Source organism: Leptodactylus fuscus, chromosome 2 (assembly GCF_031893055.1).
Source record: "Leptodactylus fuscus isolate aLepFus1 chromosome 2, aLepFus1.hap2, whole genome shotgun sequence".
In the NCBI taxonomy this organism is placed as follows: domain Eukaryota; kingdom Metazoa; phylum Chordata; class Amphibia; order Anura; family Leptodactylidae; genus Leptodactylus; species Leptodactylus fuscus.
Genome location: NC_134266.1, coordinates 91,439,126 through 91,463,315, shown reverse-complemented (window position 1 = coordinate 91,463,315; position 24,190 = coordinate 91,439,126). Strand labels below are relative to the sequence as shown.

At 40.6% G+C, this 24,190-nt stretch overlaps 1 protein-coding gene across 2 annotated transcripts in view; it reads right to left on the bottom strand.

Moving 5' to 3' along the window:
- Positions 1-24,190, bottom strand: part of SRGAP2 (SLIT-ROBO Rho GTPase activating protein 2) — a 97,798-nt gene that overhangs the window by 29,767 nt on the left and 43,841 nt on the right. For both annotated transcript variants that reach the window (XM_075264130.1, XM_075264129.1), the window contains exons 3-7: positions 23,916-24,108; positions 11,467-11,629; positions 2,575-2,637; positions 1,305-1,520; positions 1,043-1,171 (exon numbers count right to left, since the gene is read on the bottom strand). In XM_075264130.1, coding sequence (XP_075120231.1) covers positions 1,043-1,171; positions 1,305-1,520; positions 2,575-2,637; positions 11,467-11,629; positions 23,916-24,108 — 764 coding nt within the window. The remainder of the gene's footprint in view (positions 1-1,042; positions 1,172-1,304; positions 1,521-2,574; positions 2,638-11,466; positions 11,630-23,915; positions 24,109-24,190) is intronic.

Below are 24,190 nucleotides of genomic sequence, written 5' to 3'. Positions count from 1 at the left end.
TTGTATCATCTATGGAGTTGGTTGGGAGTGGCTACAACCAAGCTTTGTAGAGTTGTGAACCTCTGTAAATCCCAGATGTCTATTCAATGTACAAATCTGCATAAAAACCGAAGCCACAAGGCTCTGCGGAGTCCACTGTATAAATGGACACCACCTGGCAGGCTCAAGACGTACGTATGTACATACTGTTGCGGAGTCCACTAGTTTGGCAATGAAAATAGCACTTTGTTACACATCTTAGGACCGGTTTACATTGGTGCACATTAATTTCTTCAGATATACATATAATTTAATAAGATGCATTGGCACAGTGGCATACGTCTAACTTCAGATTGATTTGATAAAAGTCATCATTGTATGGATTACGGTATATTCCCATAATGCCCTGTACTTTACCATGTCCAGAACTACCACACATGTGCTAAATATATCCATTGCAGCGATCATTAGCATTTTAATTTCACTGCCTATTGTAGGGCAATGTGACCGTGATCTTTTTATTACCATGCCAGCAAAAGTATGTGAATATATAACTTGACCTATAAATCATTGACCTGCAGGAGTTAGAAGAGTCTCTAAATTTAGTCTACAATATTCCATAGTTACTATGGCTGTGCATTAGGTAAGTGTAGCAGATATGGTTCCATACAGTATATTACATTTGTTTATATAGAAGTTTACTTGAGCAATCATCACTAGTAGAATCAAGATTTATAGCTGCTAAAATCCACACAAAAATCAAACCTTTAAACAAAATATCTACGTTATAATTAGAGATGAGCGAACACTGTTCGGGTCAGCCATTGCGAACAGCACGCTCCCATAGAAATGAATGGAAGCACCTGGCATGGCGGCCGGCCGCCGGCAAAGTATACGTGCCAGGTGCTTCCATTCATTTCTATGGGAGCGTGCTGTTCGGAACGGCTGATCCGAACAGTGTTCGCTCATCTCTAGTTATAATAAGTTATTGTATAAGAATTAGAGATTTTAATTTCTAGATATACATTAAATGGGAAAACTTAGGACAACCGGTGTTACTTACATCAATGAGGTCAGACAAGTCATGGATGTAATATTTGAAGACGGAGGCATTAGTAGCTTCCAGTGCCAATATATACTCATTACGAGCCTTGATAGCCTTCACCTTGTTTTCCGTGTATTTGGCTTGACGCTGGAGTAGAAAAAAAATGCATGAACAAAGGCATATTCTGAGAGGGCTACATACACAGGATAATGGCCCTTGTAAGGGTGCCAAAAAGTCAGTCAATGCAGTTAAATGCAATTTTAGTAAATTACATTTTTACCTTCTCTTTCATCTTTTCAATTTTTCTAACCGAGCTGCGCCTAATGTGTTTTTCATCTAAGCGGACACTGGTGGCGGTGTCTGGGGAGCGGGGAGTTTGGCGATCTTCCTGTCTCACTGAGCGGCTCATTTGCTTCTCCTCCTGTTTTTCTGCCTCCTTCAGTTTACTCTGTGCTGCAATACTATCTGCATTATACATGTGGTAAGTTTTCATTACCTGGAAAAAAATAAAATAAAATAAAAAAAATTATAAAAAAAACAAAAAACAAATTCCACCAGCGGAGTTTACAGTGGCGTGCTCACTTTTGCAAAACCAATACTTACGGCAACTTGAATTATACTGCAATTATGTGAGGAATTTATGTAATTTTTTCAATTAACAGGAACCACATCTGCAAATTTAATTTTTTTCCCCGAGGTTTTTTTTTTTCCAATGAAACCACAAAGCTACAAAAAAAACAAAAAACCTCATTCCTGGAAAAAGCTACAACTTCAAAAGCTGCAGCTGAAAATAAAACAAGAAAAATAATAATGTAAAACAATTGTGAATGGCAATTTCATAAAGTTCCACTCACTAATCTTGTGCAACTGGATGAAGCAACCAAATCATATCACAAAAGCCCTGCGTGAACCAGATGTAAAATAGTATGTTTAAATGTGTGTATTATGTGTGACTATAACATGATCTATAACATGATCTATCTCAATGTTCCAAAAAACCTTACAATATACAGCATAGTTGAAACGTTCCCTATTATGTGGGTACAAATAAGTGCTAACATGATTGCCAGCCATACCACCTTTTCCCATGCGAGTCTGGAGTTAATGGTCTAATCCTGTTATTCCATCTTTTGAATAATTAAATAATAATTGAATAATTGATGTTAAAAAAACAGGACTAGAGTATGATTGTCTGTCACACATAGGGAACAATGACAGCTAGGCACCAGAAAGCCTTGCTCCACGCGGTTTGCTAAGAATTGCAGTCTAATATATGCTCACGTCAATGCTGGAAGCTCCAGCACTTATTACTAAAGAGAGATGATTCCCTGATTATTATTAATGTTACTTGGAGATGGTTTTTAGCTGATTAAGTGGACAGAGATCAAACCAGATTCTCCACAATCACAATGATCTCAGCACCAGTGTATGGATTTAATAAACAATTGGCTTCTGTGGAGAGAGCCGAGCCGAGCTAGTGGACACTGCTCAAAAACAGTATATATCCCCAATAAGCGGTTACTGAACAGATGCAAATCCCCAGATCTTACCGTGTACAGCTCATTTAACACCTTCATGAGGTCTTCCTGCAGCTGCAGACCAATCTCCTTACTCTGCAAAGGAACAATATGGCTTGTAATTTAGCAATGCATTTTAGGACATGCAAACATTACTTTATTCTCAGAAATGTAAAGACAAGGAACATGATGCTGCAGGATTGGATGCTTACGAGTATTGGGAGGAAAAAAAAAAAAAAAACGTGTATCCAGGGACCTGTCCGATTGCCTGCAAGGGTCAGAAAGGATTTTTTCCGCTTTAAGGCTATTTGGGTCTTGGCCACTAAAAAAATAAATAATTTTTTTTTTCCTTTTTTTAATTCAAATATCATCCACAAAAATGCTACTGTACATGACCGTGGGTTAGATGCCACCTGATTTGGCATCAATGAAACCCACAAGTGTACGCCACCGTGTGTCCTGGGTTTCAGTCTTCTAGGCATACGCAGTGAGCTCTGCCATCGGGCCTCAGGTAGAGCCAACTGCGCATGCCCATGGCCACAAGAAAATGGCCATTTGCATAGTAAGCTGGTGTAAGCGGCCATTTGCTTGTGGCCATGCGCAGTCAGCTCTGCCTGAGGCTCGATAGCAGCGCCGACTGCTCATGACTAGAAGATTGAAACCCAGGATGGAAGAAGACCCAGGGAGAGGGCATTCCAGAAGAAGATAATGCTGGAGATTTCTCTCGCAGCACTTGGGGCGGTCCCCAATGCTGCAAGATAACTCATTTGCATACTGAACAAAACCTGGATTTCTACCGAACGGTGGCGCGGAGAAGACATCTAAAGGTAGGAGAACAATAGCCTTTCTTAAGGCTATTTCTACGTGTTAGTCAGAAAAAAGGGTATCCAATCATAGGATCCCTTTAAAGGGTAGTTCAGTTCACAAAAGCCTATTTCCATATACCTTACTGTGGTATTCTGAAATAACAGAAAAATCCCTCACTTAAGGCTTCCATTAATTAGTGCTACAAGAAGATTCTCTCGCTGGAGGTCCCTGTGTAATGCTTTCTTTCTCCTGCGGGGGCACTGCAGAAATATGAAACACTCGTTGTCTGGCGACCTTTCTGATTACAGTTGACTGCTGGGGGGGGGGGGGGGTCAATCAGTGGGATGTTACATGACGAGTATATTTGGTGGACCTTCAAACTAAAAAAGGAGAGGGCCTTTTAAAGAAGTTGGCCAGAATTAAAAAGAATGTATTAAACAAACAAATGTGGTAAAATAAAAATAACGGTCCACTAGTCCCTACTTGTTTCTATTTACTGCTCTGCAGCAATGATGTGCTGCAGGTGACCACTACAGCCAGTCACTGGCTTCAGGAGAGATGCCTGCATGTATGAATGAGACCGCTGCAGCAGTACCCTTATGTATGTAAGGTCCATCATCACTGCAGGACAAGTAGACTAGTATGGACCAGTGTATGTTAAACAGCCCAGAATCTGCAATACTTGTTTGCTTTCAGAGGGTAGAACAATTATCAATTATTTATGGATCAACACAACATTACCACACCTAAGCTTCTAGTAAAAGACATTTCTAATCCTACAGTCTGTGTGTCATGCCCAAATAGCATTTGCATTTTTCATGTCTGTCATGTGGGAACTGTATATACCATAATTTGTATACAGCATTCTGAGATACCTGAAAAATTTTGAGCTGAGCCGTACAGCACAGTGTCTATAGGACACGTCAGAAGTTATTTAATGACAGGTATGCTTTAACTATATTGCAGAAAGGTGAAGACCCCTATAAAGTTACATTGTGAAAGAAATGAGCACAGAATTCTGGAAATATGGAACATAAAATAGATAATTTAATAACTTGAACCTATATGTATGCAGGCATGAATAACTTCACGTAGCTTTATATTGTGGCTTTAATTTATAGGAGAAGCTACAAGTCTTTGTTAGATTTGTTCTATACTAGAGATGTGCGAGTAGTATTCGATTGTGTAGGTATTCGATCGAATACTACGGTATTCGAAATACTCGTACTCGGTCAAATACTATGTGGTAAACGCAGTAAAAATTCGATTCCCCTGCCACCTTCCCTGGCACTTTTTTTTTTTTTTTTTTTTTTTTTTTACACCAATAACTATGCAGGGGAGGTGGGGGACAGGAAGTAGGACAACATAGGCATTAAAAAAAATAGAATAAAAAAATGTATATACAGTAGAGATCAGCGAGTAGTGAAATATTCGAAATTTGATTCGAGTAGACCTCAATATTTGACTATTCGATCGAATACTACTCGCTCATCTCTAATCTCTACATATACCCTAGCTTCCTTAAACATTATGATGTAAGGGACACACAGATTACTTGTTCTCGCTGTGTGACTGTCCGAGACCATAGCACCCTCTATATTCATTGGCAGCCCAGATTTTATATAGCCAATTGGTGGGGCATTTTGGCGCGTAACCTTGTAGCCTGTAGTATGGGGTTATCAGGGCAACTAACATACAATATATAGAATACCAGCTTACATAGAATTTTAACTTCTCTGCATTGTCATATACTGTTTGTATAATGTCAGATTTCTTGAAAGGAATGTTTTAAATGTAGGGATGTAATGGGATGTAATGATCCAGAAAGAAAAACATTTCTAATGTGAATAAGTAAGTGTCCATGAAGACCAATGTCTAGAAGTAGGGATTTGGATTCCCTATGACATGCACATGGCTGAAAATAATATACAATAAAACTCAGAATTCTTATCCTCCCCCTCCACAAATAATGGAAGTAGATGACTGTATTCCGCCATTGAGAGCTTCTATAAGCAATATTGGAGAAAATGCAAGCAGAAGATGAGACAATGGCAACAGGAGGAAGTGACAGACGGGAACAGAAGGGAAGATAGTTGGGGGGAGAGGAAGACTCTGGAGGTGATGTAGAATTGGTAGGAGAACATGAGGAGAAGATACCCTGAAGTGCTCTGACACCAGATGGGCACAGGACAGGCTACTGCACACACAGAATTAGCTGGATTCCTGCCTGTTCTCCAGACCATGCTAAAGTCCTTTAAATACATATATAGCATATACGTAGAGCACTGGCAAAGCATGTATTGTAGCGGTCGGTAAGCCGTTATGTCACAGGGGTATAGGAACAGATGCAGTTTAGTTCTTAACCCATTAAGCGCTGCACTCCCCACTATTAGGCTCAAACTTGTACGCCTTCTATGCAGGAATATAAGAGATTGAGACAGAACTCAGACAGCCATACTCCCTAATCCAGACCCCACAACTGGCATCATTAATTCATACAGTTATTTTTTCTAAAGGCTTCTATCACAGGAGGGGGCATTTGCTGCCATATTAATTCTTAATACCTTTATCCCGCTGAGCTTTCCCTATGGGACTTTTCATGTAGCCCAGCCACAAAGCCAGGAAGGAGACCACACGCTGAGCTGTCTCTTTAACTGGACTGTCCCCATGGGAGACACCAACGAGGGAGGGGCAGACCGGAGGTTAGAGATGTAGTCTCATATATAGTAGTTGGCTACAAACCAACCTTTGTACATCAGAAAACAATCCAACTGGCTCCACTATAACCAATTACAAAACGTTCACATGCTTCTATTATTTGGAAACGATGGAACATTTTTATTTTAGTCTTGGCAGAGAATGGTACGGATGTCTTTGATTCCTGGATTTTGCTTATCCTGTGATTATTGTTAAGCCTTTGCTCATAGTAGCATTAGTAGTAAAAAACAAACAACTTTACAACTATTATCACTCTTGATCATTCCCAAAATTTACTGTCTGCTTTTACACTAACCAATAACCAAAAAGTCTGTATGTAACCAATATTATTATTGCGACTGTGTCTTCTCTGTATTAGTGCATACAAGACACATTTACTACATATAATAAGTGTATAGATCAGATCTATATACAGGGTACTTTTCAGATTTCCCCACTTTTGTAGGGCTTTGTAAACCGGAAACATGATGTTCGGATATGGCATAGACTGTTGTCAAATGATCACATTGGTCTCAGACTACTTCTATAATAATACAGCACTGTAAAAAGAGGAACGTGGATAAGTTCTAGCAGGATGAGACCAAATCTATCACAGAGAGTGTGAATAGTAATGAATTGTAACTGCCTTACTAATAAAACAGTACTAATAAATCTGCCCCCATATGCAAAAGATGGACCATTTACCTCAATGGAAGTTTGATGAGCATGTTATGCCAGATTTCCAGTAACAGAAATCTTTGAGTCATGCCAAAAGGGTTTAAGCAGCATCTGTCACTTTACAGAGGTCTTTAAGAACATCTCCAAGAAGTCCTGTTAATTTGGAGATCGTTAGTTATAAATGGTCTACAGCTCTCATATGCACATGAGGGCAGGTACACCCTCTAAGTGCACCTAACTGGCCAAAGGGGGCTCATGTGCGGGTTTCTTAAGACCCTGCTCATACTCTTTAAATTCATCAAACAGACAAAGGGGGCGCCTTCCAACTTCTAAGATCCATTCCTTTTTAGGAACTCATTTGCACAGCTTTTACCTCCCATATATCATTGTATTATATTACCTATCCAATACCCCTTTGGCAAAGAACCGATTATGGCACTCACTAAGCCATACTGTACTTAATCTCGATGACAATTAATGCCAATTATTCAGGTCACAACCTTCTTTAATTAGAAGTATGCGCTGAGAGAATCTCAAGAGTCGTCTTGCAAAGTTCACCTGTTTTGTTCGGACAGAGAATAACCGAACCGTAACTGCGATTATACGAGTTATATTAAATTCAGACCCCAGAAGTCTGTATGCAAATCACTGAGAACAGTCGTATTGGCCTCCTTTTCAAGGAGGTGGGTCACACGGTCATAAATTAGGCACATCCTCCTCAGGGGATATCAAGACCAATGTGGAAAATGTCTTTATAAATCATTTCCATGTTCTAAAATGCTAACTAGCATTGTCATATCCATTCGACATAGAAGTCGACTAAAATGTTAAAATCTTGACAACAATAGGATAAAATGCAAGCAAGGCAAATGCAGATATAAATGTGGCTGCAATTACCAAAGCATTTGACAAGAACAAACAAACTGCAATTGCCTGAATATGTGATATGAATTTTAAAGGTTCAATGTAAAATGCTAAAATGAGGCAGATGCCAAAAGCCTTCAGAAAACAAGCAAAATAATAAAACAATCTAAAGTCTGGGCAGCATTGTCAAGAAGACAAAACAAATATAGTCCGCAACCATACATTTTATGAAAAATTAAAGTGATCTCTGCTTAACCCTTGTGATTTATGTACACAAGACAAGCATTAATAAAGGGAGAATTGGCATCTGGCACAGTCTGCCAAAGGATGGCAGGAGTAAGAACACAGTCTGGTAACAGTTGGCACAAGAGATATAAGGGAGTGAAAGATCAAAAAATAAAAAGAAAAGAATATTAGGGCTAAATAAAATGAGTATACAAAGCAAACAGAAATATAGAAAAAGTGGAAAGAAGAATAGAGCTTAAAAATAAAAATAGGGAAAGTAGGGATCATAGATTAAAGTGTGAAATTTAATAACATTTATATATTCATAGATAATATTATAATCTTTAAGCACGCAACAAAATGGAATGGTGTTAGTGAAGGAACTGGTACGACAATGACGACTTCCGCAAGTTGTGAGCTTGCGATCTTTGGCCAAAGCATTAAAGGGTTTTTTGGTTCCAAAACAAATTTTCAGCATGTGATCTGTTGGGGTTCGACATCCGAATTCTGCACAGGTTATCTCTTCGCTTCGCTGTAAGCGGCTAGTGGACAATCCACTACCTAGTGGTCGTTCCAACTAACTGCAGCATTGCTCTTAAAACTTGAATAGGGATGAGGCACTAGTAGCTTCTGGTATCCAGAGTCTGCTAGGACAGATGATCTATGCGGAGTCCAGGTGGTGAGCCCCGACAGATCTCATGGTGATGACCTATTATGCGGATAGGTCACGAGTGTGAAAATTTGATCTGTGGCTGGAAACCCCCTTGAACTAATACAGTATTTATAATTTCTTCAGGATGTAGTATGTTCTTCTAATAGAGAAAGGAAGGTTCCCTACTCCTGGTGTAGAAGGTACAGAGCAATATGTCCAGTCTAATAATATGGGCATGACCAGTAGGCAGCCAGTCATCATATAACTGGAACCTCATAGAAGCCGTGAATTTGTGCAATTATAATAAGAAATATTTCAGAACTTTTCCATTGAGGACCTCTCCTGTCATCCCCCTTGATCTGATTAAAGAGGACCCTGTGTTAAAGGGGCTCTATCACTAGGAAAAGTCATTTTTAACTAATCACACCTCTGCATAGCCTTTAGAAAGTCTATTCTATTGCCTCAGTGGTTTCTGAATAAGTCAGTTTTTATTCATATGCTAATTAGACTGTTGCACGATACATCGTGCACGCCTCTCCTGTTGTTTCCTATGGGAGACTGCTGCTGCTGCTGCAGCTGATGACTCAGCTTCCTGTTTGCCTCACACACATAGGAGATAATAGGAGAGAGAAGGCTGCTGGGAACTTCCTGTGCTGGCTAGAAGCTCAGTAGCATATTAATAAAAACGGACTTATTCAGACACCACTGAGGCAATCTACATACTAAAGGTAGGTGTGAAATAGCATTTCTAAAGGCTATGCAAGGATGTGATTATTTAAAAATGACTTTTCCCAGTGATAGAGCCCCTTTAAGGATAGCACTGCTACCTCCTCTTTCCTGACCAACATCACGTCTGTCAGACACCCAACCCTTTTACTGCTCTGTCCCATCGGCTCATCATTTACTGTGCTGTGCCTGGTATATAGTGTACACGTTGTCATGTCCCTCTCTAACAGCTGATCTGTGGGAGGGTAGGGTAACAGCCTAACCAATCTGATATTGATGAGAATATACATTCTGAGTGTATACATCTGATGGAGGCAGGGAACACATTGGGGTAAATTTATTACATCCTGTAAGGCAGTTTTCTGGGGTACAAGGCATTATTTAAAATAAATAAATAATATAGATCATAATTTTTTGTATATGAGGTAAGTTTCAAATTCTGCACCGTCTTTGCCACTTTCCCACAAAGGAGATGTGACAAGGGCATGCCGAGGGTGAGGCCTTCGGCCCTACCAGATTTACAATCATTTAGCTGGAAATCTGGTGTACAGCCCAGTAGACAGTGCACCTTATTTATTACAAGGTGCACCTTCTGCTGACTCCAGTGAAATGAAAACTGGCGTCCCATTATATACAGAGCCTAAAGGTAAGGGGATTTGATATAGCACCCACTTACCCAATATTTGAAAATGGAATATCTGTAAACCAGGTGCTACAACCGGGACCATTTCCCCCATCCTCTAATGGAAACTTTATCTACACCCTGTTCTTTTACAGATGAATTTGTATTTCTGGAGATATCATCAGATAATGATGATACATTTCCATTTAATACATTAAATGGAAAGTAACATTTTCAATGAACAAATTCAATCTATTTGATCACACTTGGGGAACAGCAATTTCGTGGTCTTAAATCTGTGACTTGTTTTCAACTAAATTTTGGCCTCTGGATCCAAAAATAACCAGTTTTTGTCTATCATGTCAACTTTTTAAGCTACAGGCTACCCTCAAAAGTCAGATAAAGGAAAATAAAGTAAAAACTTACCAAACATACTGTTTACAAAGAATAATTTTATTCATAAAAAGCCTTTTTTTTATCGAACGTAATTACATATTAAAGGTACAAATTTCAGCTTATAGCTTTTTCTGGAGTGTTTAATCTGTGGACATTCTCGCTTGATGCTCCAACAATAGTCAGCCATCATGTGTACATCCCATCTACCTTGATACCGTGTCTCAATGACCTTCAAATCTTGGTGGAACCGCTCACCCTGCTCATCACTGACTGCACCAAGACTTTCTGGGAAGTTAGCAAGATGGCCAGGTTAAAAAATGCAATTTGATGCTCCTGTTGCAGCCTAGCAGTTTGAAGCTCTCCAAGAGTTGCTGCACAATTTCGGCATAATTTTGTGCTCGTGTATTTCCAAGATAGTCTTCAACCTTGTATATGAACAAGCACTCAGACTCCACGTCGGAACGCACTGCACTATTTCGAGAGCGACACACAACGTCTCACTAAAGTATCTCAGGTGTAACTGACCAAGTCCAGAGAAGTATAAATCTGTCACTGTTCTGCTATGCGTCGTTCACCTGGAGCCCATCGGAGAAGGTTTGTGTCAGCCAATGGGTATGTCCACATGAAAGAAAAGGTCATGGAAACCTTTGCCGCCTTGTGAACATTCCACACAACTAGCCGCAACGGGATGCTGATGCAGCATCGACATTCCTTCGTGGCATCCCACTCCTGATTAGGCCCAAATGAATGGGCCTAAACAGGAGTGTTTCTCAGGCCATGGAATCCGCAGCAAGATAGGGCATCTTGCTTTTTTTTCCCCACTACTAGTTAGTGGGAAAAAAAGCGAGCGGTTCCCATTGAAGTCAATGGGAGCCATTTTTGCAGTCGGATTTTGAGGCAGATTCTGCGTCAAAATCCACCTGCAAAAAACTCTGTGTGAACATACCCAATAGGAGAGCAATAGTGCTTCCTATGATCCATGCTCGATTCCGCGAAGAGTGGTCATACTCTCATAAAAAGGTAGAGAGAAAAACTTGACGTGGTAGAAGAAAACTAACTGCAGTTTTAAAACCAGCATGTCAAGAATCAAACTCAACAGAAATTGTGTTACAAATTGTTCCCCAGTGTGATGTGATGAATTACCTCTTAAACAAGAAAAACCACATAGACAACAGAGATGTGTAACCAAGAGCGCAGCATGGTCACATGGTCATTTTTACCCTTAAGCAAATAAAACTACTGTAGTATGAAGTCTCACCTTCTTAAAGAGCCTCCCAGAGTCCTCACCGACTTGACCAAATCGAGGGATAATGTTATTCAAGTAGATGTCACTTAATGTGGCATGGTTACGGCTCTCCCTCTTCACCTGAGTTAGTAGCAGGTTCCAACAGCTCACTGGAGAGAGGACATTCTGATCCTTCCTGTAGTTAATAAATAAATCAAAATAAATTATCTATATAATAAATCACATACAATTCAGAGGAACCCTTTCCCCCCTCCACCAGAGTATTGGCTATAAGAGTTGTAAAATTCAAAAATCTTAAAATTAGAAAAAAAAATTGCTGTTTGAGAATAAATTATATATATCTGGTGAAGACTCAAGGACAGAAAATGGGAGAAAGCATATCAAACCAATCCTACAGTTATGTCACAATATCATTTCCATTGTAGATCACATATCACTTTAATATTTAGTTATTGAGATGAATATTGTACTTCATATAAAAACTGTACCAGCATTTATTGCAAAAGGGTTAATCCCACCTCTGGCAACTAAAGGCAAAGTTCACATTAAGCACTTTGAAGGGGAGGAGGGATTAAATGGATTTGAGTCATATTGGGCTGTGATATTCTCCAACCCCCACATGAAGTCAAGAGTGAATTAAACTGCTTGGGATTTATTCTAATGTTTGAGAACAGATTTGAGGTCATTTGTAGGATGCGGATTAGAAAGGTCTAACATACATCAAGAATAACTCTTATAACACCAACTCCATGCAGTGAAAACAATACGATGTGCCTGGACTATCCTGGCCGCAACCTATAGCAACCTCTTTCTGGCTTCTCACAAAATATTACATACACTCGACAGGCTCTATTTGTGAAGACAACACCACCTGAAAAGTGGAATTATGCAGCATCCTCCATGTTACAAAATGCATTTTCATTTCCACTCTGGATTTTCTGCGTGCTACTGAAACAGGATTTATTAAAGAGGACCTTTCACCACTTTTGGGCACATGCAGTGTTATATACTGCCAGAAAGCCGACAGTGCGCTGAGTTCAGCGCACTGTCGGCTTTCCCGATCTGTGCCCGGTGTAAAGAGCTTACGGTGCCGGTACCGTAGTGCTCTATTGTCAGAAGGGCGTTTCTGACCATTAGCCAGAGACGTCCTTCTGCCTCGCGGCGCCAATCGCGCTGTGCTGTGGAGCCGGGAGGAACGCCCCCTCCCTCTGCTCACACAGCTCGTCCATAGACGAGTATTATCAGGAGCGGGAGGGGGGCGTTCCTCCCCGCTCCACAGCACAGCGCGATAGGCGCCGCGAGGCAGAAGGACGTCTCTGGCTAATGGTCAGAAACGCCCTTCTGACCATAGAGCACTACGGTACCGGCACCGTAAGCTCTTCACACCGGGCACAGATCGGGAAAGCCGACAGTGCGCTGAACTCAGCACACTGTCTGCTTTCTGGCAGTATATAACACTGCATGTGTCCAAAAGTGGTGAAAGGTCCTCTTTAAGACTGGTGCTCTGTCTGCCAGTCTTAATTCACTCACCTCTAGAGATGAGCGAGTAGTATTCGTTTGAATATCGAATCCTATTATAGTCTATGGGAAAAACCGGGAATGTTGCTACGGTTTCCATGGAAACCAAAGTTCGACACCTTGGATCCTCCAAGTTCCGGAAGTAGCAGAATGAGGAGCACAAGGAGGTTTTTGCATTGAATTCAATGGAATTTTCCCGCGTGGTATTCGACCGATACGAGTATTCGATCGAATACTACTCGCTCATCTCTACTCACCTCTGCTGGCACTAGCTGTGCCTGAATTATTAAAGGGGTTGCCTCATAACAAGGATCCTATCTATACTGCTAGTTTATGTGGATATAAGAGTTTTCTAAATTGCTTTATCAAAACTGCTTTGTTTGGCCGCTATCTTAAGTTATTCACTTCATTGTTGACACTGGCCCTTGGGATTATCTGCTCATTTGTCAAGTGATGTAGCTGCCTGCTCTCAGGGGGGGAGGGAGTGGCTGACAAGCAACGGAGCTCCTCATATAGGGGAGGGGGAGGTGAGAGCTCCGGGATTACTGTGCGGTCTATCTTCAGCTTTTCCACTTATCAGCTGGTTTAATTGAATTTGGCTGATAAGGGCTGAGATAAGGAGTCCGTTACCTCTGTATGTAATGCAAGCGCACTCAAAGCTAGCTCTGCTACATCAGTTTCCACATCAGCATCATACTGTGGATCACAGTAGATAGAGCAAGTGAAACCCTGCCCACCAATGTGTGAGAAATCCAGGAAGTGAAGAGAATACAGAACCTTCAGGCTGCAGAACAAGAGTTATGGGAATACCCCTTTAATAGCCTCTTGGTTATTCAGATGCACCAGAACAGAGATTTTATATAGATATCCTGCACAACGTATTAGCTTGGTTATACATTACAGTAAATTTGTCTGGCCGAGGCTTCTCTGCCCCAGCCCGCTTTGGCTCTGCTTAGAAGTGGGGCACAGAATGTGGGAAGAGATGCATTTCTGGCAACAGAAAGGACCAAGCACCAAACATGTGGCAAAACTATTTCCATCTACACCAGTGTTGCTGAAATCTTTCAGAGAACATACATGTTAACCTTATGCAATCTCTTCCATTAATAAATTGGAAGAGCTGGGGCTTAGCTATAGAGTGTGACTTAAAGGGAGTCTGTCAACAGAACCCAACATACGGTAATAACCGAGGCCAACGGATTGCTAGATTAGAGTCTCCTGAATCAAACAGTGTTTCCCCTTGTGAATCAGTGCCCCCAGTGCAGAGATATCACCATGTTTTCCAATATACAAATGAGTACTTTTAGAGCAGCAAAGGGAATTGCCATGACTCCAATGATTTCAGCCTGCCACTGTTAAGTGCCACCCCTCCTGTGACACCGCCAGGCAGTGTATACCTAATATCGCCAACCCCCCCCCCCCCCTTTGCGGCAATTTCATATTATACTATGAATTAATCCTCAACCCATCTTGGTCCATTTTTGTATGTGTTGAGAACAAGGGAGGCGGCGAGTGTTTCAGTGCCAGCCAAGATTAGGTAAACAATGCCTGTAGGGAGAGGTGTGAGGAGACACAGAACAGTGGGAAGATGACTTTGGTAATAGAGATACTACTTCACAAGAGGGAAAACAACATTTCATTCAGGTGACCTGAAACTATCCATCTATCTGCAGGGTTGGGTTGATAAGGTGAATTCTGGCGACTCCCTTGAACATTCTTTGCCTCTAAATCAGAATGAGCAGTGCATTAAAGAAGTTTTCCAGCCAAAAAAAAAAAAAAAAAAAAAGTATTTTAAAAAAGTCTGTTACAGCTATTAATGGGTTAATAAATACACCCATATACCTTTAGCCATGTTTTATATGTTTTCTGTGTCTCTCTGAGAGCTCCTGGCATCTCCTTCATTTGTTTACAAGCTTCAGCTTCCTGCTATGTAATTTCCTCCCACCTTACTTCTCTCTCTCCCGACTCCTTCCCAGATACCCCGTCCCTTTCTCTCTAGCTATCCCGCTCTTCCCTGCCTACTCAGTCCGACACATTATACAGTATACTTACCTTCCTGCAAGATGGCACGTGCTCTTCTCCATCGCTGCATCCTCTGCAGCGATGATCTACCTCTACTGATATGGCAGGCGCACACTCTTCTCCAAGTGTAAAGAAGGAGCAGGAAGAAGCGCATAAGTATAATGGGGTGGAGGGTGGGGATTATAAGTAACGATTCATTTCCAGAAATGGAGAAATGGAATGTCACCAGATTAGATTTCCAGTTATCCCGGCCAACCCCTTTAAGGATCCTCCTCCAGAATTATTAGGGAGGGAAATATATATTTATTTATTTATTTATTTATTTACAGTCCTATGAAAAAGTTTGGGCACCCCTATTAATTTTAAATCATTTTTAGTTCTAAATATTTTGGTATTTGCAACAGCCATTTCAGTTTGATATATCTAATAACTGATGGACAGTAATATTTCAGGATTGAAATGAGGTTTATTGTACTAACAGAAAATGCGCAATATGCATTAAACCAAAATTTGACCGGTGCAAAAGTATGGGCACCCTTATCATTTTATTGATTTGAATTCCCCTAACTACTTTTTACTGACTTACTGAAGCACAAAATTGGTTTTGTAACCTCAGTGAGCTTTGAACTTCATAGCCAGATGTATCCAATCATAAGAAAAGGTATTTAAGGTGGCCAATTGCAAGTTGATCTCCTATTTGAATCTCCTCTGAAGAGTGGCATCATGGGCTACTCAAAACAACTCTCAAATGATCTGAAAACAAAGATTGTTCAACATAGTTGTTCAGGGGAAGGATACAAAAAGTTGTCTCAGAGATTTAACCTGTCAGTTTCCACTGTGAGGAACATAGTAAGGAAATGGAAGAGCACAGGGACAGTTCTTGTTAAGCCCAGAAGTGGCAGGCCAAGAAAAATATCAGAAAGACAGAGAAGAAGAATGGTGAGAACAGTCAAGGACAATCCACAGACCACCTCCAAAGAGCTGCAGCATCATCTTGCTGCAGATGGTGTCACTGTGCATCGGTCAACTATACAGCGCACTTTGCACAAATAGAAGCTGTATGGGAGAGTGATGAGAAAGAAGCCGTTTCTGCATGTACGCCACAAATAGAGTTGCCTGAGGTATGAAAAAGCACATTTGGACAAGGCAGCTTCATTTTGGAAACAAAAATTGAGTTGTTTGGTTATAAAAAAAGGCGTTATGCATGGCGTCCAAAAAGAAACAGCATTCCAAGAAAAACACATGCTACCCACTGTAAAATTTGGTGGAGGTTCCATCATGCTTTGGGGCTGTGTGGACAATGCCGGCATCGGGAATCTTGTTAAAGTTGAGAGTCGCATGGATTCCACTCAGTATCAGCAGATTCTTGAGAATAATGTTCAAGAATCAGTGACGAAGTTGAAGTTACGCCGGGGATGGATATTTCAGCAAGACAATGATCCAAAACACCGCTCCAAATCCTCAGGCATTCATGCAGAGAAACAATTACAATGTTCTGGAATGGCCATCCCAGTCCCCAGACCTGAATATCATTGAACATCTGTGGGATGATTTGAAGTGGGCTGTCCATGCTCGGCGACCATCTAACTTAACTGAACTTGAATTGTTTGTCCAAAATACCTTTATCCAGGATCCAGGAACTGATTAAAAGCTACAGGAAGTGACTAGAGGCTGTTATCTTTGCAAAAGGAGGATGTACTAAATATTAATGTCACTTTTCTGTTGAGGTGCCCATATTTTTGCACCGGTCAAATTTTGGTTTAATGCATATTGCGCATTTTCTGTTAGTACAATAAACCTCATTTCAATCCTGAAATATTACTGTGTCCATCAGTTATTAGATATATCAAACTGAAATGGCTGTTGCAAACACCAAAATATTTAGAACTAAAAATGATTAAGATTAATAGGGGTGCCCAAACTTTTTCATAGGACTGTATATGGATATGGAAGGTGACAGGCAGAATACTGGAGTCCAGATATATCAGTCCCAGTTTTGACATATGTGTGGTCCAGGGCGGACCAGGAGTAGGCCTCAGCTCCAGGTGTAGAGCCTGGGCTCGTAACTGGACCAGAAAAAGCTGCAGCTCCTGCATTCCAGTGCAGTTCCATGAAGGGAGATGAGGTGTATGTTTCTGTCCTGTAACCCAGAGTCCGGTGAGATAATATTGTGCCTATTTTGTTCATGTGGCTGGAAGTAAACCACACGTATAGTTATGTTATCAGATCTGTTTAGTTAATTGCTCAGACGAGCAGGTATTTATTTTGTTTTTGCCAAAGTTAAGGGTCAGTTCACACGTGAACTGCCCGCGCGGGTTTTGACACCAAGAGAGACGCGGTGAGCCGCGTCTCTCTCTTGTCAAAACCCGCCTGCCGCGAACATCGCGGTCGCGGCTTTCCCCTCCGCTGTCGGCTCAAATGAATGAGCCAACATAGGAGGGAGCTTCTGGGGGTGGAAGCCGCACGGCTTCCGCCTGAAGAAAGGGCATGTCGTTTCTTTTCTTCGCTAGCGGCAGCCCGCCGCTAGCGGAAAAAAAAAGCCCGGTGGTCTACATAGACCACCATTGTAAAGGGGCGGAATTTGAAGCGAAATCCGCTGTCAAAATCCGCCCCTTTGCCTACGTGTGAACTAGCCCTTAGGCTGTATTTTGTTTTGATTATTTTGTGCCTGAATAAATATTATATATACACATATATATATTTCTAGTTTGTAGTATTTTGGAACCCGAATTATAAAATTTTTCCTGCAATTGTTATTTGAAGCAAAGCTCAAAAATACTGTGGTAAGTAGCTGCATGGTTTCTGTTCCTTCACACATCTTCTCTGGAATATACCAAGTCATGTAAAAGTCAGGAAATGTGAGTGTTATTCTTCAGAGCTTGATCTGGTTTTTCACAAGTTACACATTCTTCCCCTTTTTGGTTTTAAAAGAATCCAGGAAGTCCTCAAGAGGCAGTTTACACATTATTTAAGAAAGCTAAACAGTAACTAAGCTCAAAGATCCTTCTTAACCCTTTCTAAATGGGTCACAAACATAAATCAAGTTGTGTGTAATTCATCTCTTTATGGGATATAAAACATTATGCAATTATATACATGAAATGAACAGCAAAGGTCCAGGAGACCGCAATCTTATCGGTAGCGTTCTCAGTCGTTTTGAGGACCGTCTGGACCCTTACCCTGCTCTCATTGGCAGAATGCAGAAGGTGAGGCACAGATCAGGGCTTCAAGCGCACCTTGCACCAAACCTGTGCCATAGAATGATTGATTATTTCCTATCATGGTGTTCTCTTTTCTGATGTATTTTTTCTAATCATGGTGTGATTTTTGGCTTGGCAGCTCAACCTCCCCAAACACAGAATGCACTTAAGTTAGTATTTTTAGGCAGTTTGTAGCATATTTCTTCCCACAGCCCCCAATTATATTGCACACTATATTGCAAAATTCAACAAAAATGTTATAAAAACATGTAACATTTCAGAAAATCATGCATGCATTTTTAAGTCAAACAACATGTAAACTGTGTGTGGGTGTGTTTGTGAAGGACGCCATGACACTAAGATATGTTTACACATAGAAATAGTTCTTAAAGTAATAAATCACAAGTTGTTGCAAAAAAAAAAAAAAAAAAAAAATTGCCATCACAGATGTCCTCACCACTCCTTCCCATGTCAGCAGAAGTCATAATGCACCACAATTCATCTCTCTTCTTGGTGACTTTCTTAGCAACCACTACATGTAATGGACACGTTACTGGTATTATTGCATTGGCTGAGTGAGGACGTGTGTCAGAAGTGATGAAACATGTCAGATGTATGATGGCAGGAGAATATACAGAAGATGGCTCCAGTATGTGATAGGAATTATCACCATGTCTATGCAACACAAAATGGTAAATAGAAAAAGCTGCCTTGAAAAATTGAACCATGAGCTCACATCCATCCACTTCACCTCCAGAGACAAAAGACTAGTATGGTTGTCACCAATGTAGACAACATCCTTGTACCTGGAGAGTTGGAAATCTTCAAGAAATGCACCTTGATCCCAATTCACACTCCAGTATATCAAATAGAAAGCTAGATTTACATTTACCAGCTATAACAAAGACTTTGTGCAAAATTCATATATGTTACACAAAGTACAGGGACAGATATGGGGAGTAGTATAGGACAAACAATGTCTCCGTGGTGGTCTTTGTATCTATCTGTTGTGCACAACCACCTAAGGCACTGCACAAGGCATTATGCAGTATTCAAGTGTCGCCCGGAGTCCTTCTTTAGGAATGATATAAAGCATAGTCAGTAAACAAAGCAAAATATGTGATCGCTAGTTGATGAAAGCGCTTGGCAGCGTGTGATGCAAGAATATGATAAAGCAGAGGAACGCTGTTCTGTTACACAGGGGTATTCTCCATCAGCAGCAGGCCTCAGGCTATAGGAGACTACAGAATCTGTAGCGGAGCATTGTCTTCTAACATTACATATGTTATAGTCCTATTTACGGTATATAGGACATAAATAACATGGATTAATAAAGAAAAAAAGAAAAAAATTACTTAACTGATGTTAGCGACGCATATCATACTCACCTGCATACATTTTCTGTGTCACCACAGCTCCATGCAAATGGCGATCAAACTCCATTACAGGGAACAGAAGGGATTAATATTCCCAGCAAGATATTTCTGCATGTAAATGCAAATTTCAGGCTGATGTACACACTTCTATGGATGCCTCGCCGATTGTAAGCAGAGGTCTACGCTAATCCGCTACATTGGTAAGTATGTGCATTTCTTATTTAATTGAGACGAATAAACGTGGGGCAATGCAGATGCACATTTTATCCCATTCTAACCATTTTCTATTAATACTAATCACTGGCACGTGACATAACACTTGATACCTTAACTGACAAATCTGAAAGACTCTGTGCTGCTGTGACCAACCCAAAGGTCTATACAGGAATATTATGGGGACAATAGTTTAAAGCAAATGGCATAGGTGATAGACTCCATTTAAACAAGATTCCTAATAACCTTAGGTTTAATCTGCTCATCAAGTGTGGCATTAAGGCCAGGACCCCACGTGGCATAAATGCCGTAGGGAAAAAATAAAAAATAAATTATATATTCTAGTGAATCTCATACACACACAGTGTGAAAAATACACACAGCGGATACACTGCTATTTCCAAAACAGTCGCAGTTTTGGAAATCGCAGCATATAAATTACCTACGGAAACGCTAGTTGTTTACCTGTAGGTATAATGGAAGCAGAAAGTCCACAGTGAAATCCTCTGGGAAAGCTCTGTGGGAAAAACCAGGATGCATTGCTGCTGTAGTTTTTCCTACAGCACGATTTTGCTGCGGTTCTCTACATGAGGCCTTAGCCTATAGGTGTATTCCCATCTACAAGATCATAGTTAAACTTGAAGTCTAAGTTAACTGAAATGTTTTAACTAATGCATTGCTTTATCCATCTTGCTCTGTTTACCAGATACCGCTCATTATGTGTCCTTAGTGTTTATAGCTCATTGCATAGATTTCAGACCACCTCTGTTATCTAGTTACAGTGGTCAAGCTGGTGACATCAGTCCCCATTTTTCCTTGCCACCTATAGTCTCTTCTCCTCACTGACTGATGGCTAATGGAGCAGCCTGTCAGCTCTTCAAAGTGCTCTCATCTGCTGAGCCCTTCTAAAACACTGTAAGGATAGTAGTGTGCAGGTAAGTCTTGGAAGCATCTGCTGATCTGAGCTGTCCATCACATAAGTTAAGCCCATCCATCAACTTAATAAAACCAAAAGGGGAGAGGAGACAAGACAGGAGATGGGGAAAAAACCCTTTAAAAACCTAACTGTATGCCACTTGTTCTATTGCGTACCCCTGAAGCAGACATATATACATAGTAAAACGTGTAATGGAAGATATAATTGGGTTTTAATGTGTGTTGCCCAGCTAGAAGTACTCCAAAACTTGCAATTTACATAACTGACGGGGTCTATCTAGGTATCGGTCAGCTGCTTGGAAATCCCATACCTGCACATTGATACATACAGGTGCTGGATAACTAGATTTAGATGCAGGTGCCGGATAGCTAGGTAGAGCATTTGAAGGACATATAAGGAGGGTCACAGGCTGGCAAAGGATAAGTCAATCAAGCCCAAAACATCCAGAAACTACCATTTATTGCAAATTTGTGAAAATCTAATAGCTTCAGCCTCTGGTTTGTATGTTGGCACATACAGTATATACATGGAGGAGGATTAGGCCAGGAACAAACTGGGCAACATCACTGGGTGTTCGATGCCATGTATTGACTAACCTATGACTATTTACAGCTGCAGAATAGTGTATGGAACTTATATCCCAGCCATGCTGTGCAATAAAACTGCAGGGCAAAGCAAGGGCTGTGGAGTCAATAGGCCAAACCACCAACTCCAACATCTTTTTTTTCCCCTACAGCCCAACTCTGAATCCCTCATAAATCGCAGATAGCCAGGGTCAATGGGAAGAACTTTACTGCTCCTAATATATTACAAAAATAGTGATTGTACAATGGAATTAAATATGCAACAAACATCACATGCAATAGTTGTAGCAATAATTATAGAATATCATTAAAATAATAAATTTTATTTTACAGCTGGAGTCAGAGTCGGTAACTTTTTCCCCCAATCTTTGCAATGCAAAGAATGAAAGCAGTCGGGAAATTGCAGGGCAATTTCCAATTTCATATAGCATTTGCAGTGCAAAATGCTGCTGAATATCCCTGCGTATCACATTTTTAGCTACACAGTTATATCCTATATTATGATGTGAATATTAGTGAATATCTAGCGTGTGTCACGTTAGGCTATAAAATAGAAATAAGCATATTGTAGGCTCTTATTATAACAAGCATAGTAAAAGTTGTTGAATATACAATAGAGAGTGTAAATTTGAGGTTAGAAGAAAAGTTACCCACTAGTCCTTGTTTTGTTCCTACACCAAATCCAACTAATATCTGGAGCTAAACTGAACATGATAACGGAACAGCAGGTCTGGGACAGGATTTTTTATTTTTTTCACTTTGGAAAGCCATGTACATTTGGTGGCAAGGACACTTTGTTAGCGTGCTGCCAGCATTGGCAGGATCTTTTTCCAAGTACTTCTGGCCACACTTCCTTTGCTCCATGACAAGACTGACCCACTTTTAAACTGTTCTGCGAAAAACAGCCGGACGCTCTGGTTCTCTGAGCTACTACTGGAATTTGAGGAATTCCATCAGCCGCTGCACAAAACATCTGCTGTTTACTAGAATGGTCAGGAAGAGACATATGCCAGATACCGGTACAGCACAGTTACACGCTGGCCCCTCCCAAAGCGCATGGCCTGGGTTTTATTATACAACAGTAAAATGTCAGATTTGACTTTTTTACATCAAGTGTCCTGCTTTTTATAAGAAAACCATTTTGTAATAGATGACACCATGCGTGAACTGTCAACATACACATGGAGATAGGTTACAGTTTCAGACAAAAATGTGGTGTTAAACAGGTTATTATGACAGTGACATTTGTTACATAGTGATAAATAGGACCATAATAGTCTTACATATAAGTAGCTATTCTCATGTTGGTTACTGCTCACTGCCACATCCTAACGTAAGTGATATTAGTAACCCATGAGGTCCTGATGTCTGGAAACCATGAGCATAGAACGGGTGTTCCAGCAGATGTGGCCAAGCCCCGGGTATAAAGAACAGATAATGTGAATATTATTTATAAACTTATTTTATTAGCAGCAAGATTTCTCATAGCATAGGTATATAAATTTTGAAGATGGCATACTCCCTCTAAGGGTATGTTCACACGTCCAAATTTGCATTCTGCATGTGAACACTTCCGTGTGGCTATTTGCAATGGGATGCTGGTGAAGTGCACCGACATACAGTTGCGACATTCTGCTCTGGAAGGGAGCCTCGCGGAGTCAGCGGCAAGATAGGGCAGCTCGCTTCTTTTTTTCTGCTATTAGCTAGCGGAAAAAAGAAGCAAGCAGCTCCCATTGAAGTGATTGGGAGCAGTTTTTGGAGGCGGATTTTGAGGTGGATTCCACATCAAAATCGTCTCTGAAAAACTCTGTGTGAACATACCCTAAATGTATTATCATGTAGGTTTCCACCATAAAGGACACAAAACAGATCTGTTAGAAGTAATTTGTAATCTATTGTGGGGGAGGGGTCGGGGACGACACCACAAAATTTGATCTTCTACAATAGTAATGCAATAAATAAAAGGAGCTAGACTTTCCTAGACTGTCAGCATGGGAAATGTGCTTCTGGCATTGACTCTTCCTATGTATGGCTTGTCAAGGGTTAATAATGTTCAATAGATTTGCTTTTCATTTTCTGGTATTGCTAAACTGCCGCAAGTCTAGAACTGATTATATTTGGAGGTTACCAACAGAAGAGTCCAAAAGATGACAAATATGGAATTGCATCAAGATGTAAGATCCACTGTAAAGTCATTCATTAAAATCGACTCCAAATATTTTTAGTCATAGGAAAAGTTACGTTCAGATTGATCACCATACACATGGCAAGCAAAGAAACCTCCAAAGGTGCTTGTACGTTTTTCATTGCCTGAAAACGCCAGGACATAGTTGCTATTTCTAGACGCGCAGTTATTCTCAGACTCTACTGTGGTCTCGATGACGGGAATTAGCATTCTTTTCCAATACAAGATTATGTGCTAGTGGTAAAGTATAATTAAACTCCTAGAAAGTGCGACTGATCACCAGCTATTTCAGTAGGGTTACTGCTAATAGAAGACATCCAAGTAGCTTAGCAAATTCTAATATGGTAGTCATTGAGCACTGAGCAGCATCTATTAAGTAACATTACAATAATGGTTCATTTAACTCATTGGTGTATTTTATCTTACTTGAACTGTTGATCTTTGGCTCCACGTGTTTTGGAAAGGAACCGCTCACTTAGTTTCTCCAGGTTACGGGAATAATCCATTTCAATCTCAGCTTTCTTACGAAAGAAGTCCTGCAGATCCTGAAGAAGCTGGGTGCGCAGATCACATTGCTGATCCAGGCATTTCAGCTGCTCCAACAACTGGGCTCGGATTTCTATAGGAGAAAAAGCAAATATATATAGTTGTCAGTATTGCAGTACAAGCTAGCAAATCTGTTTATGGCACAGAACTTAGAC